Raw genomic sequence first — 24,335 nt, 5'->3', positions numbered from 1 at the left:
AGACCGGCGGAGCCATGTTATCTCTGCAAAGAATCAGCTGTTTAGCACACTGGAGTGGTTATAATGAACGTCCCCTCAGTGAGACGAAATTCTCAGAGTCTGCCCTAATTTCACGTTGGTCCAGACCTGAGTGACTGAGAGGGCTGATCATTATCGATAACTAAGATCTAAGTGTGTCTCTTTCTTTTCTTTCCTCTTTCACTAACCGCTCAACCACACACACACACACGTACCAATAACTGCGTTACATGGAGCGTCTTTTTGTCAGAAACACGTTGGGTGGAGAGCTAACTAGCTAACTGGCTAGCTTAGCCACATGGAGCTGAAACACAGCCCACCACCGCCCTCTTGAGGCTAAATAGCTTTTGTGCAGCTAACACATAGCCTATCTTCAATGAGCTAACGGCTAATCTGGGCGTGACCGAGCAACCCCCGGGTTGCGCTACCCCCCTCCTCCTCGCACTCTCTCTCTCTCTCACACACACACACACACACACACACACATACACACAGATAACATGCTGGTTTGTTTTTGCTTTGTTATGTTGTAGTTTTAAAAAAGGTATATTGGTTTTAATTAATCAAAGGATTACTGAGTGGCCATTGATAATTTTGAAGTTAATAAATTCCACTATATTTCAAATAGCAGTTGCCTGTGATTGTTTTGTGTATTTTGTCATAATAATTGCTGGTTGAAACAGGTAGTGCTCGAGTTCCTTCTTTTTGTTCCTTTTAACCAAAAATTAACCAAGTTAAGATCTGTATTTTAAAGGGAAACCAACTAAATGAGAGTGTTTCACAGTTTGATTATTGGTCCCTGATTCCAGGTTGGTGCCCCGTTTTGATTGTTTGTCGATTTGATGAAGTTATTAATAACCATATTCATAACTTTATTAATATTGATAAAACATCCTTGATAATTTGCCAATGATTGAATCTGTACACCTGCGAATTCCCAACAGCAGTCAACAGGTAAATGGCAACTGTGCACTCTTTGTGGATAAAAAGGGTACAATAAACTAAATTTTGCTATGAGCACCAGTTCCAATCTGAACAAAGCAGCATCTTCCTGAAGGTATGCCTGAGCTCAGCGCTGCGGAAGGCATAGATGGCTGGGTCGATGAGGGCGTGGCTCATCAGCAGCACCACGTGCAGTTGGAACAGCGAACGGTAACACTCACAGTACGGGTTCATGGGGCACACCATGATGATGATGAGGTGGAGGAAAAACGGTGTCCAACACACCACAAATACCCCAAACATGATGGTGAGAGTTAGGGACCCTCTCATGCTGCTGCCCCACCACCGCTGACGCCGACACTTCCCTTCGCCGCTGGTGGACAGAGCAGCGATCTTCCTGGCATGGATGCGTGCCAGCATGAACATGTAGATGTAGAGGAAGCAGATAATTGCCAAGGAGATAATAAAGAAAACAACAAAGCAGATCATGATTAACTTGGAGTCGAAGAACCTCACCATAAGCACGGCTGACACCCCACATGATATCCAGATGACACCCAAGATGGCCTTTGTGCGCTTCATTGTCATAATGTTGTGGTATCGAAGAGCATGGAAAATGGTGATGTAACTGGAAGTGAAAACAAATCATTTCATCATCTGCTTAGTTAATCCTTTGGTGTTGAGTTACACTTGGAAGCTTTAAAGCTACACTAATATAGATTTTTTATTAAAGTCCAACTGAAATTACATCTAGTCATTCCCTTTTGTAGTCAAAATGGTGTGGAGTGTTTTTTAAATGTATTGTTGATATATTTTATTGTTAAAAAAAGGCCTTGGAGGCCTGGAGGGCAGTTCTGTGTTTGATTGACAGCAGTAGAAAACAAGAGAAAAAGTAAACAAACTTGTGCTGTAGCCTACATGTCATGGCCAGGCAACGTGTTGTACTGACATTTAAGGAAAACACCAGTGTTTAACCAGACCCAGGAGGAAGGATTAATGACTAAAACACACAGAGAATTTACACCTGACTAGGGCTGCATGATATTTTGTTTCATCGTCTACATTGCGATGTGCACATGCGCGATAGTTACATTGCAGGACATTGCGATGTTGACACTAACACTTTTTTGCTGCTCGATAGAAAAGTAAACTTTCACTGTTCTCCTTTTACGATTGTTACCGGCTGACCCTTCCTCTTTAAGACAAGTGGTCATGTGACGTAACGTTAGTCCGACGGGGTTGTTATGGGAAGTGAGGCTCTCCCGTGTATAGAAAAGTACCGTACCGACACAGTGATGCTAATACTGTAATACTGCCATGGGTAGTCAGTGTTTTATGTACGCTGCAAAGACGAACTAAATCACCAGATTAATGCAGCATAATCCCGACATCTCCTGGCCATTTTTCACCGCAGAAAGCTGCTACCAGCCAAGCTAAAGCTAACATAGTTAGCCTAAAGAAACAAGGCGTCTGTCCCAACTAACGTTATGGTTTGGAGCTGCGACGCTGAAACATAACACTAATCTACAACAGCAGTCTGTGTCTGATATAACGTAATTTACACTGATTTAAGTGCTCTTGGATACACAGTTTGTTGCAAGAGTGTGACATGCAGGCTCTGCATGCACAGCAAACCAACAATCATGATCATTTTTAATCAATTTATCAAACAACCAAAGCAGGCCCCGCTAGTCGACCACAACCTGAAATTTAGAGGAAGCAACATGCATGCATTATTAATATCATTCACTTTAGCCTGGATTGATATTATATGAATACAATGGTGTCATGTCTGTCAACCAGTGTATTTCTTCCTAATTTCCCTCTCCAAAATCACTTCAGAAGAGTAGTCACAGCGCTTACTTGCTTTGGTTTTTGTAAAGCATTAAAGTTCAACAAAGACTGGTTCACATAAGAAAATTTCCATTTTCATTTTTATTTTCATTGTAGATGCACTCCCCTACAAAATCACCCCAGTAGTTGAGAATGATTTAGTATTTCTAAATAGGGCTATTTATGTCCTCTTGTAAAAATTAGTCTTTTTTTCATATCGCAATATATATCACAGGAAAAAACAATATCGCGATGTAAGTTTTTTCCAATATTGTGCAGGCCTACATCTGACTCTTCAGTTTTCCTCAGGTCTATGTTGTTGCTTATCCAAGGCTGTAGCCAGTGCAATTTTTGAATGCTTTGGATCCATGCAATCTTTGTCAAGTCTTTCAGCTGCTTTAATAAAACAAATACTAGCTAATGCCAGCTCAAATGCATTAGTGAGTTAATGTGTGTGCAGTTTTACAAAGCACACATAAATGATTTCACTGATTTATCTTTGTTGTGTTCAGATGTAATGATATCCAACTAGCACAATGTAATTGTGTAACATTTAATGTTAAACAATTACAACACAGCCAAGTAAAATCAGTGAAATAACCATAGGAGAAATCCTGCCAGATATACGGTATATACGTTATGTAGACCCACACATATAATATTAAATTAAAAAAATGTTTTATTATTACATGTTTTACTGGTATTGTCCAACACAGTCTCACAGCAATTCGTGAAATGGTCACTGACCATTACGCAAGCAATAATTTATTTAGAAAAATACGTTTTGGTCCCTGACCTTCATCAGGTAAAAAAAATGGTTGACCTTCTAGTTCAGGAATACATGTTGATGGCAGGTCAAAACATGACAATTCTAGTACATAAATTCCAAAATCCTATCTATCTATTTATTTACCTATTTATCTATAATTAGATTTAACATTAAATGGTAAATATATATCTATCTATAACTAGATTTAACATTAAGTTTATCTCTCACTCCGGATTTCCACTGGATGCATAACGGCTGCAGACCAGCTCCGCTGCGTGTCTGCCACGTGCTCTGCCGTCCATCAATACCCACAGGGTCCGGATTTGTTGCGGCACGGTTGTGGCCATGACTGACAGCTGTAGTCACGAGGACCCACAAGTTCTCGTGAATTCACGTAGAATAGAACCACAAAACCGTTAGTTTCCATCCAGAGGAGTAGAGGGGAAACAACTCTGTGCTGTGTTTTCAAGGTGTAGTGCAGGGAAATATGATCCGCCATGAGCACGGTGTATTTTATTTAGAAAATTAAACAGATGTTTTATTTTGCTTCTGTGCTCGACTTCCTGTCCTGCACTATCTGCCGTGTGCTGAATTTCTGCGGAGCTCTCTGGCGTCCGGCAAAAATAGAAGCTTTGCGTATCTGCTCCGGAGGGCTGTGGATCGCCGGAGCTGTGCCGGAGCTGTGCCGGAGCTGTGCCGGAGTCGGAACGCAGCCGTTCTGCAGTCAGTGGAAATACACACACTGACTTTAATGGAAACCTAATTACTCCGCCGCCGTTCCAGAGCCGTTCCGCAGCCGTTCCGCATCCAGTGGAAATCCGGGGTGAGTCTGAGTGCCGCGCAAATGCACGGCTGCAAAGATTAGCGTCCGGCAGTACCCCAACCTGCAAGAGGCGAGGGCCCGTTCATCGCTGCTTGCAGCTTTAATTAGGGCCCGAACACGAAAGCACTGAAAGTGCGAGGCACATATTGTTTTTGCTAAGATTATTATTATTATTCCCGACCGAACCCGGCCCAAGCCCGACAGGCATTAAGAAATTTGTGTCCGAGCCCAACCCGAGACCGACACAGTTAAAATCTCATTTCTTCCTCATACTAATGACACATGTAGGCTACGTTTGTTTGTGTGGAAAGCCCGCTTTTATTAAGCAACTGTAGGAAGGCATTCGGAAATGTCAACAGATGAGCGTGTAACCCAGAGATAAATTGGGCAAACATAGAATAAATAAATAAGTCCTGAGTTAAATAAATATGCAATAAATGTTTTGGTAATTATATACAGGTGATTATACAATGCATATGAAAGTTAGATAGAAGTATAAATAAATGCTTTTATGTTGAAAGGATCGCTTGTAACATTGATATCATCCAATACGAGGGCATATTGTTATTGTGGCATTAGCCTAGTCAATAGAGTGTTTAGACCCGCCTCTCAGCCGTTCGCGCTAGTAAGAGAGACCGGAAGTGACACTAGCGTAGCTAGCTGAATCATCGTAGCGGTACATTAATTATAAACTTCAAGTGTTTATATTCAAACTGTTGTCTGTAACTAGTAGTGTGAAACACTAGAGAGAGTCCAAAGCGGAGTGAGCTGTCTCATTGCCCTGGTGAGTTGATATGTTCCGCTAGCCTATATGCTAATGTTCGCCATTGGGTGCCCATTGTTCTCAATGTAAACAGCGCTAGCGGCTGCGGCTGCTGCTAATTTGAACAAAAAAGTGTATTATCCTTGTTAAATTGCTAAAATGGAGTTGACGATTCTACTGCTACTACTACCGCTGGTGAGTGGAGTTGCTCCGTCAAGCTTTGTTTAAAATTTGTTTAACGTCGAGTTAACTTGCTGTATTAACTGTTGTGGCCTAGTGGCCCACTGGAGCCTTGCTAAAGCTCTGTTAGCGGCCTGTTGAGACACTAACACTAGTGAATGATAGTGAGGTTTGACTTTCAAACACTTCATTCATTTATTTAGGGCTATTAAGCGTATTTTGAATGTATTTCTGTGTAATTGTGTTACATCTATGTATTGTTATTATGCACCTTAGTGATGACTATGTATTATGGTTATGCACTTTATTTCAAAATGATAGTTGTGATGTAGTGAGAAATTTAATGTTGTACAACTGACCTAGAAACATGATACTGTGATTAGTGATAATTGAGTTCATTGATACCAGCCTTAGCCTATGACAGCAATGTCAACAGTGTTAGCTCTAAGGTAATTTTATGTTGACCTATTCCATATAGGTCAGGTTTTTTAGGAGAGTCAGGGTTGAGTCTGGTGGAGTCTAGACCGGTGGTGGAAATCCTCCGAGACCTTGGAGAAACTTTTCCAGACTGGATGGCGAGCCAAGCCCCACTTGAAAAAGAGCCTGGTTGTAGCCAGGAGGTTGCAACTTAGGAACTTTAAGCCGGAGAACCTTGATCTATTACCCCCTTGGCCCAAGGGGTCAGGTAGAACTTTGTGCACACTGACACTTGCTTTCCTTGGAGGACGACAATTACCTTGCACATCGATCCACTATCGATGACTTTATTTGAACATTATTTTAACAGACCCGGGTCGAAATGTATTTTGAGTGCACTCGCAATTGAAATGAACATTTATTATTTTGATACTTTGTAGTTTTCTACTTTTGTACATGGGATCCCACTTTTCCACTTTACTACATTTGTGATACATAAAATTGTTACTGTATTGATGCTATTTACCTTGCCGTGTGTTCAATACATGCAGTTAAACTCTCTCCAGTGCCTTGTGTTGTTCTTCCACTGTTGTAAGTCAATCTTTTGGCTTCAGCAAGCAAACCTATGATTTTCTGACCTGGCCAAATTCCAAACATCTAGATACCTTGGATATTTATTACTATCAGGCAAATTTGGGTGGTTATCCATATACAAGTGGCCAGCTATTGAGTAGCTGGTTACAAGCGCATCAGCGCACACAGGGCAACAAGCTCATGTTAATAAGCTGTTAAAATGTTCAATGTGTTAACCTCTCCTGATCGCTTCATTTCCCACCGTAATCAGAAAACCAGCAGAGACTCGTTACCTCCAGGGCCGACGTTATAAAATGAATAACCACTAACTCTGCTCCGGTTGTATCTACAACACGTCTGCTTCCTCTTTCTTCTGCCCACTTACCACACACACACACACTCTCACTCTCACACACACACTCTCACACATACACACACACACACACAAACCCACACGCACTGAGCTCTCTTAAAGGAGCTGCAGCACCATTTACAACAAATGCCTTATCCTGCATGGGGCTCCAGTGGGGGACTCCATTGTTCTGCTGGGGGACTTCAACGCACACGTGGGCAATGATGGAGACACCTGGAGAGGCGTGATTGGGAGGAACGGCCTCCCTGATCTAAACCAGAGTGGTTGTTTGTTGTTGGACTTCTGTGCTAGTCATGGATTGTCTATAACGAACACCATGTTCGAACATAGGGATGCTCATAAGTGTACCTGGTACCAGAGCACCCTAGGCCGAAGGTCAATGATCGATTTCATAATCGTTTCATCTGATCTGAGGCCGTGTGTTTGGACACTCGGGTGAAGAGAGGGGCAGAGCTGTCAACCGATCACCATCTGGTGGTGAGTTGGGTCAGAGGGTGGGGGAAGACTCTGGACAGACCTGGTAAGCCCAAACGTGTAGTGCGGGTAAATTGGGAACGTCTGGAGGAGGCCCCTGTCCAACAGACTTTCAACTCACACCTCCGGCGGAGCTTTTCGTGCATCCCTGTGGAGGCTGGGGGCATTGAACCCGAGTGGACAATGTTCAAAGTTTCCATTGCTGAAGCTGCGGCGAGGAGCTGTGGTCTTAGGGTCTTAGGTGCCTCAAGGGGCGGTAACCCACGAACACCGTGGTGGACACCGTGGTCAGGGAAGCCGTCCGACTGAAGAAGGAGTCTTTCCGGGATATGTTATCCCGGAGGACTCGAGGCAGTTGCAGGGTCCGAAGGGCCCGAAGGGCTGCAGCCTCTGCCGTGAAAGAGGCAAAGCAGCGGGTGTGGGAGAAGTTTGGAGAAGACATGGAGAAGGACTTTCGGTCGGCACCAAAGTGCTTCTGGAAAACTGTTCGCCACCTCAGGAGGGGAAGGGAACCATCCAAGCTGTGTACAGTAAGGATGGGACACTGTTGACCTCAACTGAGGAGGTAATAGGGCGGTGGAAGGAGCACTTTGAGGAACTCCTGAATCCGACTAATACGCCCTCTATGTTAGAGGCAGAGCTGGAGGATAATGGGGGATTGTCGTCGATTTCCCAGGCGGAAGTCACTGATGTAGTCAAACAACTACACAGTGGAAAAGCCCCGGGGATTGATGAGATCCGTCCAGAAATGCTCAAGGCTCTGGGTGTGGAGGGGCTGTCCTGGTTGACACGCCTTTTCAACATTGCGTGGAAGTCTGGGATGGTGCCAAAGGAGTGGCAGACTGGGGTGGTGGTTCCCCTTTTTAAAAAGGGGGACCAGAGGGTGTGTGCCAATTATAGGGGTATCACACTTCTCAGCCTCCCTGGTAAAGTCTACTCCAAGGTGCTGGAAAGGAGGGTTCGGCCGATAGTCGAACCTCGGGTTGAGGAGGAACATTGCGGATTCCGTCCTGGTCGTGGAACAACGGACCAGCTCTTCACTCTCGCAAGGATCCTGGAGGGAGCCTGGGAGTATGCCCAACCGGGTCTACATGTGTTTTGTGGATTTGGAGAAGGCGTATGACCGGGTCCCCGGGAGATACTGTGGAGGTGCTGCTGGGAGTATGGGGTGAGGGGGTCTCTACTCAGGGCCATCCAATCTCTGTACAACCAAAGCGAGAGCTGTGTCCGGGTTCTCGGTAGTAAGTCGGACTCGTTTCAGGTGAGGGTTGGCCTCCGCCAGGGCTGCGCTTTGTCACCAATCCTGTTTGTAGTATTTATGGACAGGATATCGAGGCGTAGTCGGAGTGGGGAGGGGTTGCAGTTTGGTGGGCTGGGGATCTCATCGCTGCTCTTTGCAGATTATGTGGTCCTGATGGCATCATCGGCCTGTGACCTTCAGCACTCACTGGATCGGTTCGCAACCGAGTGTGAAGCGGTTGGGATGAGGATCAGCACCTCTAAATCTGAGGCCATGGTTCTCAGCAGGAAACCGATGGAATGCCTTCTCCAGGTAGGGAATGAGTCCTTACCCCAAGTGAAGGAGTTCAAGTACCTTGGGGTTGTGTTCGCGAGTGAGGGGACAATGGAGCGGGAGATTGGTCGGAGAATCGGCGCAGCGGGTGCGGTATTGCATTCAATCTATCGCACCGTTGTGACGAAAAGAGAGCTTAGCCAGAAGGCAAAGCTCTCGATCTACCGGTCAGTTTTCGTGCATACCCTCACCTATGGTCATGAAGGCTGGGTCATGACCGAAAGAACGAGATCCAGGATACAAGCGGCTGAAATGGGTTTCCTCAGGAGGGTGGCTGGTGTCTCCCTTAGAGATAGGGTGAGAAACTCAGTCATCCGTGAGGAGCTCGGAGTAGAGCCGCTGCTCCTTTGCGTCGAAAGGAGCCAGTTGAGGTGGTTCGGGCATCTGGTAAGGATGCCCCCTGGGCGCCTCCCTAGGGAGGTGTTCCAGGCACGTCCAGCTGGGAGGAGGCCTCGGGGAAGACCCAGGACTAGGTGGAGGGATTATATCTCCAACCTGGCCTGGGAACGCCTCGGGATCCCCCAGTCGGAGCTGGTTAATGTTGCTCGGGAAAGGGAAGTTTGGGGTCCCCTGCTGGAGCTGCTCCCCCCGCGACCCGACACCGGATAAGCGGACGAAGATGGATGGATGGATGGATGGATGGCCTTATCGAGCTGATGTGATCGAGCCCGACCCGAACCCGACCCATACTTTCTAAATATCTGTCCAAACCCGGCTCAGCCCGTCGGGACGCGTCGAGACCTGTCGGCATCGGGTCGGGTATCCATGCCTTAGTTGCCAGGGGGCTACATAGCGCCCCCTAACGCGCGCCTTAAATTGGACAAAAGTAATAAGTTAATATACCAAATTTTCTAATTTGGTAATTAGTCCATGGTACTATTTTTAGAAAAAAATTACATAATTCTAAAATTTCTGAAAAATTGGTTTTCATGCAAAAATCTTCATTTTACCAACACTTGTTTGAGGACTTTAGGATGCACGAAAACTCTAAAAATTTGGCAGCCATGTGCAGAATATTAAACTCTTACACATGAATTCACATTTAGGCTTGGGAGTGCCTGTAAGCGGGCTCTATAGCCCCCCCTAAGGCTTGGATATAGTTGCTCCGATCGTCACCATCTTTAATACACATATTGCTCTAATCATTGCGGACATATTTCCCATTTACCTTCATTAGCTCCATCCATCCGGAAGGTGGCCATTTTTAATTATGTATTTTTTATTTGTTTTACATTTTCGAATCAGTCCTAGGCCGTAACTTCAATCTTCTTGAGTCTTTGCAGGTAGTATCTGTTGAACCTCATGATGAAAATGTATCCAAAGAATTTTGATAGTTCAAAAAATGTGCAAGTTACAGCAACTTCCTGTCTAAACAGGAAGTTGCGTTATCTTGGAAACAATTATTAAGTTAAGCATCTTTGCCAAACTTGGTGGCAATAGGCCATTAAATGGCACTGTTTTAATTTTTTGAAATAATAAGCAAAATATTGATGTATGGGAAACCTACTTTGTCTAACTCGTCCTGGGGCGTGAGTCTGATTGGCATGAAAGCTTGTGTATAGACTTGGTGGATCCTTCTGACAAAAAGTTATCAAAAGAATTTTGACAGCTAAAACAATGCGCAAGTTATGGAGGACCAACTTCCTGTAGGTGGGTATCGAAACAGGAACGGTTGTATCTTGGCAACAGCTATTCCGATGGACACAAAACATAACACAGTTGTTCCTCATGGGCCAATGAGGCTGTTTGCCAAATTCAGCGTCAATCACCCTTAAGATGGCACTGTTTTGATTTTTTTAAATAATTAGCAAATTCGCTTTCAGCAAAACCTACTTTTTTTAACTCCTCCTAGAGCGTGAGTCCCATCTGCACATAAATGTGCACGTAGACTCGGTGGACCCTCATGACAAAAAGATATCAAAAGAATTTTGATTGCCACCAAGCATGACACAATTGTTCCGCATAGGGGCATGAGCATCCTTGCCAAATTTAGAGTGAATCGGCCATTAGATGGCGCTGTTAGAATACCTCTTTAATATCTAAATAGTTATTTATTTCAAAATGATCTGTTAATGTTATTAGTTCTAGTTATTAGCCTAGTCATTGTTTTCAATAAATAGTTCATAAACCTATGTTTGACTGGTTTATTACTGAACCCAGCCCTCATGCACCGCGCCGTCACATCCTGTGCCACCTACCACCACAAGTACATTTTCAACCTGTGGCAAATACTGGATCCAATTGCTGCAATGTTTTTGCAGCAATTGTAGATATTAACAATATTTAAAGAATTTAACACTGAAATCTATAGGTAGTATCTGTTGAACCTCATGATGAAAATTTATCCAAAGAATTTTGATAGTTCAAAAAATGCGCAAGTTAAAGTTAGTCCTCTACTGATGAAGAAATGTGTTCCTTCATGGAGCCATTGGGGCTCCCCAAACTGACAAAAGAGCAAAGAAAAACAGGACAGTTGTGGTTAGGAAAAGAAGAACGGGGAAAAGAACCGTCACACGTGGGACACACCGACAACAGAGGGACGGTTGTGGTTAGGAAGAGAATAACGAGGAAAGGAACTGCAACACGCGGGACGCAATCCCCGGTCTCCGGGGTGAAAGTCCTGTGTTTTTCGTGTACACGCCACGAAATTTGAATGTGTACAGGTCACGATTTTCAAACCTGCTCTGGGGGACGCAACAACGGGAAAATGAGGCGCCACACGCCGGCCACAACAACGGGACGGGCCGCCACTCGCGGGATGCGATCCCTGAGTGCAGGGGTGAAAGTCCTGTGTTTTCTGACCCATCCACACCCCGACCAACCTCCCTGCGCAGACTTTTGCCTTATCAATACTACTCGCTACCATCATCATTCTGTGATCACGAAATATGCTTCCCATTGAAATACATTGCTTTAAAATTTGTAATCGCCACACAAAAAAATTACATTTATGTGTCCTGTCCACAACTTAATAGATTCAATAACGTGACCATATCACGAACTGCCATGAGACCGGGCTGTGTATTGAGCAATCTGTTCTTGCCCCATTATCGCCCATTCAAAGCCTGTCTGTCAAACTGTATGGTGAGGCAAAAACACATCTAATAATCTCTCATTTATAAGTTTTTTTCGACCTTGACCAACTGCCACTTTGCTCGTTTGAAAGCCATGATGTCTCTCTCTCATGGGTGGGCCAAATTCTCTGGGCGGGCAAAGCAGAGAAAGGGGAGATAACCTTCCAGATTGGCCCATCTGAGCTTTCATTTTCTCAAAGGCAGAGCAGGATACCCAGGGCTTGGTTTACACATATCGCCATTTCTAGCCACTGGAAGGCTGGGGAAACTCATATTAATGTTAAATAACCTCATAAAGTGAACCTTATAGATGGTGCTACGGCCTGCCTACGGACGACTTTAGACTCTGTTGCTCCCCTCAAAAAGAAGATGATGAAGCAAAGGAAATTAGCACCTTGGTATAACTCCCAAACTCACATTAAAACAAACCACGCGAAAACTTGAAAGTAAATGGTTTTCCACCAAACTGGAAGAATCTCGTTTAGATTGGCATGACAGTCTGAAAACCTATAGGAAAGCCCTCAGAAATGCCAGATCAGACTATTTATTACTCATCATTAATAGAAGAAAATAAGAACAACCCAAGGTTTCTTTTCAGCACTGTAGCCAGGCTGACAGATAGTCACAGCTCTATTGAGCCATCTATTCCTATAGCTCTGATTAGTGACGACTTAATGAGCTTCTTCAATGATGAAATTATAACAATTAGAGATAAAATTCATCACCTTTTTCTCTCAACTTCTTACGGTTCACCTTTAAATGCAGGACTACTAGAAAGAATAACAAGACCTGACATATACGTAGACTGCTTTTATCCTATAGACCTTCAACAATTACTGTTAAATGTCTCTTCAGCTAAGCCATCTACCTGTCTCTTAGACCCCATCCCAACAAGGCTACTTAAAGAAGTGTTACCCGTGGTTAACACTTCATTACTAAATATGATCAATGTCTTTATTAACAGGTGATGTACTGCAGTCATTTAAAGTAGCTGTGATAAAACCTCTTCTGAAAAAAACCACCCTCGATCATGTGGTCTTAGCCAACTATAGACCTATATCTAACCTTCCCGTTCTCTCCAAGATCCTTGAGAAAGTAGTCGCTAATCAGTTATTTGATTTTCTATACGGCAATAGTCTATTTGAGGACTTTCAGTCAGGATTTAGAATGCATCATAGCACAGAGACGGCACTGGTGAAAATTACTAAATACCTAACCACTTCAGACAAAGGACTTGCCTCCGTACTTGTCTTATTAGATCTTAGTGCTGCATTCGACGCTATTGACCATACCATCCTGTTACAGAGATTGGAACATTTAGTTGCCATTAAAGGAATCGCACTAAGCTGGTTTAAGTCCTATTTCTCTGATCAAGCTCAATTTGTTAATGTTAACGATAAATCCTCCAGGTACGCTAAAGTTAGCCATGGCGTTCCACAAGGCTCAGTGCTTGGACCAATTCTATTCTCCTTATATATGCTTCCTCTAGGCAATATTCATATATTCATATCCAAAGATATAGTGTAGTATCTGGACTTCTAACGGACCTTTTATAAACTTTGTCTTAAGTTTTTGGTAACAAAGAAACTCGTATGAACTTTAGCCTACATTCGCTGGACATTTCTCTGGAAACATCTGGAAAAAATTAGGGATGCCCTTGTTGGCTTGGTTCCAAAAGGATGAAAGCCATTGGTCAAAGTATTGTTTCCTCCCCCATCTATGTTACACACATTATAGAATATATACCATGTTAAAACAAAGAAAGTCAGAGGACCACTGGAAAATCGGGGAAAACAGGTCCTCTCCGAGCTCTGCAGAGCTTGTACATGATGCTGATTTCTTTGATGTAAATAAACCTTTATAATCAAGAAACAGTGTCGGCGGATTCCTCTCCACATAGCATTACAGCATCGCTACCGAATTACACCACAAATCTGGAGACGAGGATTGCGGGACGTGATGCGCGCCGGTCTCGACGTTTCATCGCGGGCACGGTCGACCTGATTTCCGCTCCATTGGCTGATAAGGTGAGTTATCTCACAACTTTGAGAGCGCTGGTCAGTTCTTCTGTGTCTCTGTGTGTGTGCGTTAAGGGGGGCTGCATCGTTTCAAACCTGTGTGTGCGTGTGCCATGCTGTTTGCTGTGTGGTTAGGATTCTGTTCTAAATTTTGTTTGCGTTGTGAGGCAACGCAAAAGGGGGGAGCGTGCGTGGAATTGAGATAGAGAAGTGGAGGAAAGGTAAAGTGAGGTGAAGGACAGAGGAAGATGTGTACAATAGCCTAATTAGTAACAGGTTAAGACACTGCGTAAAAACTAGGCTTTCTGGGATCACATTGGAGTAAAAAAAAACAAACAGAAAACAAAACAAGGGGGAATAAGAGGAAATACAGGGGAAAAAAAGGACATTAGGAGAATAAGGAAATAAGGAGATAACGCTGCTAATTTGATAAATGTTGATAAAAGCCCTCAACGAGACCCTCGTGAGGCAATGTTAGATGGGCCACAAAACCTGAAAATTACTAGGTAAAGTTTCAGGTCAGTTCTAGGAACTGGGGGTATAGAATAGACTGCAATGGAAATTACAGATTTCATGGGTTGACGAATTTATGTTTGAAGTAATCTTGCATTGCAGTCTATACCTCAAAAGGTAACAAAAATTCAAGAAAAGGAAACGGCGGAATCATGCTTTAGGAATTGTAGCTCTATAATGAATGCATTCTGGTTGCTGGATGTGTATGAGAGACAGAGTGTGTGTGTGTGTGTGAACAGCGGTGCCTCTGCGATGTGTGATAGACTGTGTGCATATGTCATGATGATATTCTGTTCATTAGATATATATATATATATATCTGTTTCGGTTCTAGATACGATATTCTGGTTATTACGGTTAAAACTATGAGTCTCTTTTGAGAACGTTTCCAAAGTTTGTTAAAGAGTTATGAGTCTCTCTTTTGAGAGAAAGTTTTTGAAAATCTGTTAAAACTATGAGTTCCCTTTGGAGGGAACGTTGAATGTGTTAAAATGTATGAGCCTTCTGGAAGGACGTTATGATCTTATAGAGAAGATTTGTTTTGGATAAAAAAATAAGTATAGGTTGGCGGATTAGATAAAATAAGAAAAATAGACTATAGTCAAGTTAAAAAGCTTCAAAGTAGGCTTTGTGTTGGATGTTTTGTGTAATTTTGTGTTGGTTTGTGCGTTTTGTCTTATGTTGCTGAGTTGGGAGTGTGATTTTGGAGAGCTCATCTCTCTGGTGGATCGCACTGGTGAATGAACAGCGCATGTCTAGAATTTAAGGAATGTTAGGGTCCACAGATGTTTAAGCCACTCCCTGCCTGCACTGGGGTGCTGCAGCCTGTGCTGCAAAGATGAGAAAGGGGGAGACTTTCAGACTTGAGGTTCAGTATTCTGTTTGTTAAAATAGCGGTTGTTTGACTATGAAACTATTGGATTGAGATCCATTGAATCTATAAATGTTATGTTGACAGATATAAAGAAAGAAAAATAGAAAAACGGCATAAAACATCTAGAGAAATGGCATAATTTAAAATGTCCTTCTAATTAGGAAGCCTTAACTATGCTTGCTTCTGAAGTATGAAAAAAAATAAAAAAATAATTGGGTGAAAGATTTGAGGATAAAAGTAGGCATAAACAAGGCTCAGACCTGAAGAGAAAAAAGGGAAGAAAAAAAAAAAAAGATTAACAGCTGGCATAGGTGATTTGCATCTGGAACCCAAACCAGTGATTGATCACCCTGGAATAAGAAAATTCCAGCCTCTATACCTCTATTGGAAGTAAGAGATGAGAGGACTGATTGATGGTTTCCAGGATTGTCACCTCTGCCATTCCAAAATGTTGGACCACTTGTTTTGAGTGGCAAGGCCTCTAAAATGATTTTACTTTGAATAAAATAATTCAAAATTTGATAGTTTTATAAGGTTTTTGATTTTGCTTAAAGTTCCCTACTGTCACATGTGGTCACGTCATTATGCCAAGGAAATGAGTGACATTTGTGAAGGTGGGAAACAGAGCCAATGAATCCGATTTCTGTAAAATTAATTCAATCCTAATGAAACATTAGACTGAGTTGGTTTATATACTTTGTATATTAAAGGGGTAACAATTGTTACAAAAGATAGTTAGGAAAGCTGAGAGAAAATGGTAAGCGTATGTTGCAAAAAGGGAAAACAGAAAGGGAAAAGAAAGTTTTATGAGACGATGGGAAGAAAATAAGGCATGACTTTAAGGGAAAGTTAAGGGTACAAGGATGTACTAAGTTAGTTAAAGACAGAAAGAGAGTGTTGTGAAAGTGACAGAAAGACAAAGAAAGAGACAAATGTATTTTTGAATTAGGATAATGGGGTTCATATTAATATTGTTGGTACAGAGATAACTGCAGTATTTGGGCTCCAATCTACAGGAGGGTAAACGTTTAGATGAGGATAGTAAAGACTGCTATACCACAAGCACCAAAACTTAGGAAAAAGAGACAAATTGGTTAATTTTCAGGAATGATTAATAATTTTGGTAATTTCCAAAACGAATTGCTTTTGGATATTATTGTGATCTGACATATCACAAATTTAAAAAAAAAGATTTAGGATTTGTGTAGATAAAACATATGTTTACAAAATATGATGTTTTATTGTTGTTAAACTGTATAACAAAGATATAGACCTCTTTCAAAGTTTGGTTGAAATGATTAGCTGCTTACATATTTAGTTGATTGATAGAATTACTGTGATCATTTCCAGTTTTAAAAATATGGGGACTTTTCTGAGTTGCTACTTTTAGTACTTGAAGCACATATTTTATGATACTTTTCTTACTTAGGTAATATTTTTGTAGCAATATTTTGAATCAACGATGTCACAGGTTAGAATGTAGAAGGAGAATTAAGAAAACTAAAATGAGTATGATTAAAGTAAAAGTAATGCCTCTTGGAGGAGCTGTGTTTTTTGTTTATTCAGTGTGCCTCGCTGGATGTCAGAGCGGACCTGTCTCACTCCCCCAACGAGCTACAGAACTGGTGACGGACAATACCAGACCCTGAACTACATGACCTCAATCCAACAGACACAGTATTCAGCGTTCAACTTTGGCCCCATCCCCCACACACTTGCACCAGAAGCACATCTGGAGTTGGAGCAGCAGAAAAGGAGGGGGGACAGATTTGCAACTGCCCATGATTGAGTGGTTGAAATGGACAGCCAGATGGTTTTCAGGGCATGATCAGAGACTGACATTAAAGAAGCAACTCACTTTGTTGAACATTCCCAGATGAACTGAAGTTTGAGGAGTTCAGCCCAACTTTACCTGGACTCAGAAGATGTGTGATGCTGAAAGTGATAAAGATCTTTACAGATCAGTGCTGACAATAGAACAAAGTGAGACAATGATCACTCAGGAGCGTGATTATGGCATCAGAGATGAAGATGAACAAATAACAGAGAGAAGACAAGCAGAAACGACCATAAAGATGAATCCAAACTCCAGAAGTAAGAAGAAAACGACACGTCTGGAAACTAAGGGAAAAGTGAGGTTCAGAAGGATGGAGTTTGAAGATGATGATGATGATCAGAGTGATTCAGAAGAGATCATGGGTGAATATGATCCTGTGATCAGAAGGAGGCTGGCCAGAGCGGAGAAAAGAGGTGATGAAGAATGGAGGAAACGAAGAGATACAAGAGATCACACCTCTGATGAAAGTAAAGATGAAGACAGTGATGAAGATTTGGAGAGTAAAGAAGCTATGGGATTTCATCCTGCATGTCTAGCATAGAAGAGATTGAAAGAGACATGGAGCGATTGGAAGAGCAATATGAGAAGCTGAAGATACAGAGACAAATTGTTGAAAAAAGGAACCCAAAAAGTGGAGAGAAAGTCAAGAAAAGGGAAGACAAGTAAGAAGATGCTTCCAGTGCTAATTCAAGGACAGAATATGTCAGATATTCTTGATAAGTTGCCTGTTCTTCAAGATGGAGCACATCCTTGGATCCTAAAGTTGGAAGAAATTACGGTGGGAACACAGTATGTCATGGGAGATGTTAAGAGACTTTTGACGAATCTTATTGGGATTCCGGCAATGGAAGATATTCTACAGAAAGCTAGATTTAATCGATATGTGGGAACTGCTGTACGTGATCTTGAATTGTTGGCCACAAATAGAGGTCGACTGTGGAGAGCACTGAAAGATATGTTTCCAACAAATGTGCATCCGGACAATATTCTAATTGAGCCACTGAAACAAGAAGAAAAACCAAGAGCTTATGTGTCGAGAGCTTATCAGGTGTGGAGAAATATTACCGGAAATGATCCAGATGTGAGTCAAGTGGAGCAGTCAATTTTGCGAGCCAAAATACAGAAGGGGCTGCCATCACCAGTGAGGAGCAAACTGGAAGAGGTGGTTGGACTTGGAAGCATGGGAAAAAATGTCTATGCAGATCATGTAGCTCATCAGGTAGAGCTATATAGGAGAAAGGAACATGAGCAGAAAGAACAAGATCGAGAAACTCCCAGAAAACTCAATCAAATGCAGCTGGTGGAAGATAAGAATAAGGACAAGAAGCAGAATCAGTGTTCACCAAATCAACAGCCACCATTAGTGATTCCAGTTATTTTATACCCACAGCCAGCTTCTGGACAGATACAGAACTGGAGAGGAAAAGGAAGAGGATGAGCTGGAAGACTTAATCCGCATTTTATGCAATCTCCACAAGCGTGTTTCAATTGTGGACAGGATGGCCACTTTGCCTGTGATTGCAATATACCAGGATGGAATCCTAGAGGAAATTACAGAAGAGGATTCAGGTGCCAACTAACGTCAATTGGAAGACCGGTGAACCCTTACAGGGGTCTGGAGCCAGGATTCTAGAGGTGCCCAGAAGATCTGAAAGGGAGGTGTCATCAGGATCGGAAAGAGAAGGACAAAAACAGTCACAAGTTGGTACAGATCTCCACAGATGAGCGTGGACATCAGCTGACTGACCAGAGAAGGAGGGGAGAGAGACCGGATTTGCTCTGGCGCATCGACGCATCGACGCATAACAACGCATAGAAAGTAGGTAATGCGCTGACAACACACATTTTGAAAATACATATACTCTAAAGAAGTAATTATTTCTAGGGCTGTCCTCGACTAAAGAAATTCTTAGTCGACTAACACTTATACAATTTTGTCGACTAATCGATTAGTTGATTTAATTGACAGAGCTGTGCGCTTTGAGAGGTGGTTAAGACTAGAAAAGCACAATATAAATGTAGTTAATTAACCATCTGTAAAACTGAGTTTCTCCACAATTAATCCTGCAAAAGCACCACTTTAAATCTTGTGTTTACCATAAATGTGCTCATAAGTTTCTTGGAAATGAGTAATTAAGCATGAATAAGCATAAAAAATGACTGATCGACTAAAGAAATCTTAGAAATAAGCTTAGAACAATTGTGTGACTATTAGTGAAAATAGCCTGACATTAACATCAGTAAACTATTCTTGGATGTAGTTCGTAAATGCACCTTTATCTTTAACACAAAAAGAAGGGCAAGGTGTATCACAAGTGTCATTAGGACCATATGAAAATAGTAACAGTAATAATGTGAGAAAAGATAAGACCACTTCCACTCACAGATATATCTTAGTCAAATGAAAAGTTTTTACATTGGTTAATTTGTTGTTTATAGTGTATCAGTAATCTGTTCATATCATTCTTTCTAAGTACAGATTCACGAATGGAAATCAGTTATTACAGTCCAATGATGGATCAGCATCTTTTGTCATTTATATAGAGGTTTAGAAATCTGATTTGAATTTCACTATTCTGCATAAGTTGCAGTGGTGTTACTGAAGCCTGCAGGATTCTAACCTGTAGAGTTAGACAGTAAAATAACTTACAGAGACTCCAGAGTGAAGCTTTGCAATTCATTGAATTTTGATAGAGATTACAATTTTGGCTTATTAATTACAGAAACAATGTTAAGGGAGAGGAACGATTGTTCTGCACATTACATTTGCGAGTTGACTTGGTATGAAGAGTTTAGGATAATTTTCACAGTTCAACATGTTACACTGATGTGTTGAGATGTTAGTTTAAGTATCAGTCTAAATTTCAATGATGGCTTGCATTGAGAAATTGAGAATTCAGTATTGACTACCATATGCATGGTTATAATTTTATGATGTGGCAAGGTGGCTACATTGCTTTATGTTAGTATATAGCTGTGTCAGGTTATTTTTCAGCCTCAATCCAGTTTATACAGGAATTTCAAGTAGATGATGTTGAAAGAAGGGGTGTTTATCATAAGGAGATCTATAACACCCACTATCTGTTAAATAAACAGTGAAGAGAGAGTTGTGTGTGATACATTGTAGAAAGTGCGTAATTACATGCTACAAAATGATTGGCTCTTAAAATAAATTTGTTCTTCTCTATCTAATTGGCTACATCCATATGTGTTAATAAAAAAATGGGGAGGTTTATGATTTGGTCAATTTGTTTGATTTAATTTGTTGAAGGTGTGATTGATACATTAGGATAAGAGTTATCTTTAAAATGATATAACTTTTGTTGCTGACTATCGATAAGTCAGCAAAGAGGGATTTAGGAAGCACATGAGTTAGCTTGTGTTGCAAAAGGAGGGAAACACTTGTTACAGCTAAATCTGATTCTAGTTCTGGAAGTAGAGTGAAGAGAGACAATGTACACTTTCGTAATTTTGAATCCTATCATTTGAGGATAAATCTAGCAGTATTGATGGAAAGTTCTTCATTTTGAATATCTGATTCTGTCGTCATTTTCACATTTCTTTGAATATTGTTTAGTGTTTTTTATTTTATCAAATGGGGGAAATGGAATGTGATTCATATGTGATTCATATCATTCATATTATTTTTGGTTCATTCATAGTAATTTTGATATTTTATAGAGTTTTCTTTTATGTGTTGTTTTGCAAAAATACTGGTAGGTGTTTTCTTTTCTTCCAGAGCATATGGGGTAATGTGCAGAGGGGATTCAGATACTTAAATATGGACAATAAAATGGACTGGAGAACTCTGAACAAGGATACAATGATGAATGTTCAGATTCCATCGACATCACACTGGAGATTTGACACCGCAAAGGAGCTGCAATGGATATATACTTTGTCTTATATTCGTTTTGTATTAAATTGTTTGAAGAATATGTTGTGGAATACACATGGAGACCTCAGATGTTTTTATGTTTTTCTTGACGCTCAGGGACAGCGGGGTCTAGGTAAGGCAAGGTCCTTTTTCAGATCCGATGAGTCGATCAGTCTGAATTGGGGCAATGTTTTGATTTTATTTGATTCCTGAGGTTGACATATGTATTTGAGTACACCTAGACATTACATGGATTGATAAAAAGATTTCTAATTGATCTGGAGTACTGAGGTGGTCGCCTGGGGCAGAGGGGCCGTGAGAGAATTTTCCTGTCTAGATTGATTGATGGATATTTGGGAAGAAAGCTGCCAGACAGGTTTTTTGCTCTTACACTCCATAAAATGTGTGTTTACACTTCCTAGAAATTGTTTACACTCTATGAAAACTTGTGTTATTGCTAAGGTTATATTACAAGACACCTGATGTAATGGAAAGTGTTATTTTGTAATGTTACTCTTTTTGTTTTCGAGACTTAATTAGTCTGGAAGGGGGGAAATGTAGTATCTGGACTTCTAACGGACCTTTTATAAACTTTGTCTTAAGTTTTTGGTAACAAAGAAACTCGTATGAACTTTAGCTTACATTCGCTGGACACTTCTCTGGAAGTCAGAGCCATTGGTCAAAGTATTGTTTCCTCCCCCATCCATGTTACACACATTATAGAATATATACCATGTTAAAACAAAGATAGTCAGAGGACCACTGGAAAATCGGGGAAAACAGGTCCTCTCCGAGCTCTGCAGAGCTTGTACATGATGCTGATTTCTTTGATGTAAATAAACCTTTATAATCAAGAAACAGTGTCGGCGGATTCCTCACCACATAGCATTACAGCATCGCTACTGAATTACACCACAATAGTTACTCTGGATAGTATTGCCCTGGCCCCAGCACTACTGTCAGAAATCTAGGACTTATTTTTGAACAAGATATGTCCTTCAACGCCCACTTAAAACAAACCTCAAGAACAGCCTTTTTCATCTTTGTAACATTGCCAAAATTAGGCACATCCTGTCTCAAAACTATGCTGAAAAACTAGTCCATGCATTCGTTACTTCCAGGCTGGACTACTGTAATTCCATTGGACGTCAGTGTATGGGCATATCTGCTGGATTATATGTTAGCTGCGACCCTTAGCTTGAAACCATCCAGCAAATAGACGGTACAGTAGGGTGATTTAACGTCACCGCGGCACTCATTTTACACACACAGTTTAACAACAAAACTAACCGCTGAGTGAACATTACTAGCTACGTTTTTCATGTTGGTTTTGAGCGGTATGCACCCCCACTAACCTGGAAAACGGTTTTAAAACAGTAGTGTTAATACAGTGTGTCGGAGGAATACAGCGTTCTCCTGCAACGGGAGTCAGAGGCAGAGGGGCCGTCACAGCAGCGTTAGCTAACATTAGCTTCTTGTCTCATCTGGGGTCTGATAAACAGTAAATTCATCAAAGTCAGCGAATGACAATTCGCTTGAGTTCAGTACAGCAGACTGCTCTACGACTTTATGACTTTTCATAAACATCCTGCTATGCCCTGTTACACGCTGCTATGCTCTGCTGTGCCCTGCTATGTCCTGTAACACCCTGCAGTGCCGGCAGTGTCAGACCCCGCCTACCAAGAGCCTGGGTCTGTCCGAGGTTTCTCCCTAAAAGGAAGTTTTTCTCACCACCCAAGGTTTCTTCCTAAAAGTAGTTTTTCCTCGCCACTGTCACACTAAATGCTTGCTCTTGGAGGAATTACTGGAATTGTTGGGTTTTTGTAAATTATAGAGTGTGGTCTATTTGTAAAGTGTCCTGAGATAACTCTTGTTATGATTTGATACTATACATACAATTGAATTGAATTGAATTAATGACCAAGTCCAAATTGTTTCACTTGACTTGAGGTCAAGAATAAATATTCACAATTATAATGGTCTCATGACAACCAATGTAAAAACCAACTTTATCTAAATATTTTCTACAAGTTTGAAAAGAACTAGCAGAAATTGTATTATCCATCACATACAATCGTTTACCCTATTCTGAGCTTTAGGGAGCAGTGGACAGCCACATACAGCTACTACATGATGCTTTTGTTCATGGGGATTCTGGTGGACTAGTGGGCTGGGATGGAACACATTAATATCATCACAGATTCCAATTCATCCCTCATACTGTCAAATATGTGGTATAAAAATGCTGTAAAACGTTCATCTAAAACATTTGTGTGTGCAAATCCAAGCTATACATACATACCGGTCAACAGCAATAGCAAGGAAACTGAAAATGGAGCCCATAAATGACATACACAGCAGGGAGTCCATCACATCATCCAGGTTCTTCTCAGGGAAACCTTTCTTCTCCAGCTGTCCCACATCGGCAAACACAATCATCAGGTTCTCCCAGGTTTTGGTGAGGCTTGCAATGGTGTTAAAGGCTGCCAGGCTGCAGATGAAGCAGTACATGGGTGAGTGGAGGTTCCTGTTTCGTATGACGGCCACCACAACCAGCAGGTTCTCTGCCAGGCTTACCACACCGATAATGAAGAAGAGAGGAACTGGGACCTTCACCTCGAGGCAGTCCGACTGATTTGCTGTGGTAGCGTTCATAGTTGGCCAAGATGGCGTGCTGGTTGTTGGATTCAGCACAGTTTAGTCGTATTATATAGCGATGTGGTTGCATCTGTCTCTCTGTGGCTGTTTACACACGGGACATGCAACCGATTTTTTTCTGTAGGTGTTTTTTTCAGACAGTGATTGTTTGTCCAGGACTTACAGAAAGTTATTGCCAAAGTGGTTCAATGAGATTGCCGTGTAGCGGTGTAATCATTGGTCTTCTTGATTCCTGTCTGGTTTCTCTTAAGCCTGTTAAGAATATTTGCTTGATGCGTCATCTGTGGAAAGACAAATTAAAAAGAACTAAAATACACTGGTATAGTCCTTCTGCTTCTGTTGAATGTGTGCATGGATTACGATACAACTTTATCGTCAACCAGTGCTGAAATTCTTTTTGCATCCCTGGGTAGCTCATATAAAAAAGAGGACATAGACATACATACAGACATACATAAGATGAATAACACCAAAAGACAGTAGATGAAACATTACCACAAATGACATAAACACCCAAGTAAGAAAAGAAAGTATACATATATAGCAACAGAAAATACACACAGACAAGTTATTGGAGACTTGTAACCCTGAATAAATATTGCACTGGATTTAATGTAGCTAGTTTAATAATAGGATAGATTGATGTATGAAAGAGTTTTTAAGTCTTATGCGATTGAAAGAATGAACTCTAAAGCATCTATTTGAAGGCAGAAGCTGATATTCTCTGTGCAAAACATGTGAATATA

At 41.5% G+C, this 24,335-nt stretch overlaps 1 protein-coding gene across 1 annotated transcript; it reads right to left on the bottom strand.

Moving 5' to 3' along the window:
* Positions 1–1,029: 1,029 nt before the first annotated feature.
* On the bottom strand, positions 1,030–23,586 carry mc2r (melanocortin 2 receptor). The gene is made up of 2 exons (XM_028581335.1): positions 23,234–23,586; positions 1,030–1,588 (listed from the first exon to the last, which is right to left on the bottom strand). Exons 1-2 carry the CDS (start codon positions 23,584–23,586, stop codon positions 1,030–1,032), a joined length of 912 nt encoding a protein of 303 aa, XP_028437136.1.
* Between the last annotated feature and the right edge of the window lie 749 nt (positions 23,587–24,335).

Source organism: Perca flavescens, chromosome 6, assembly GCF_004354835.1.
Source record: "Perca flavescens isolate YP-PL-M2 chromosome 6, PFLA_1.0, whole genome shotgun sequence".
Classification (NCBI taxonomy): Eukaryota; Metazoa; Chordata; class Actinopteri; order Perciformes; family Percidae; genus Perca; species Perca flavescens.
The sequence above is the reverse complement of the archived record's forward strand: the minus strand, read 5'-3'. Positions and strand labels throughout refer to the sequence as shown.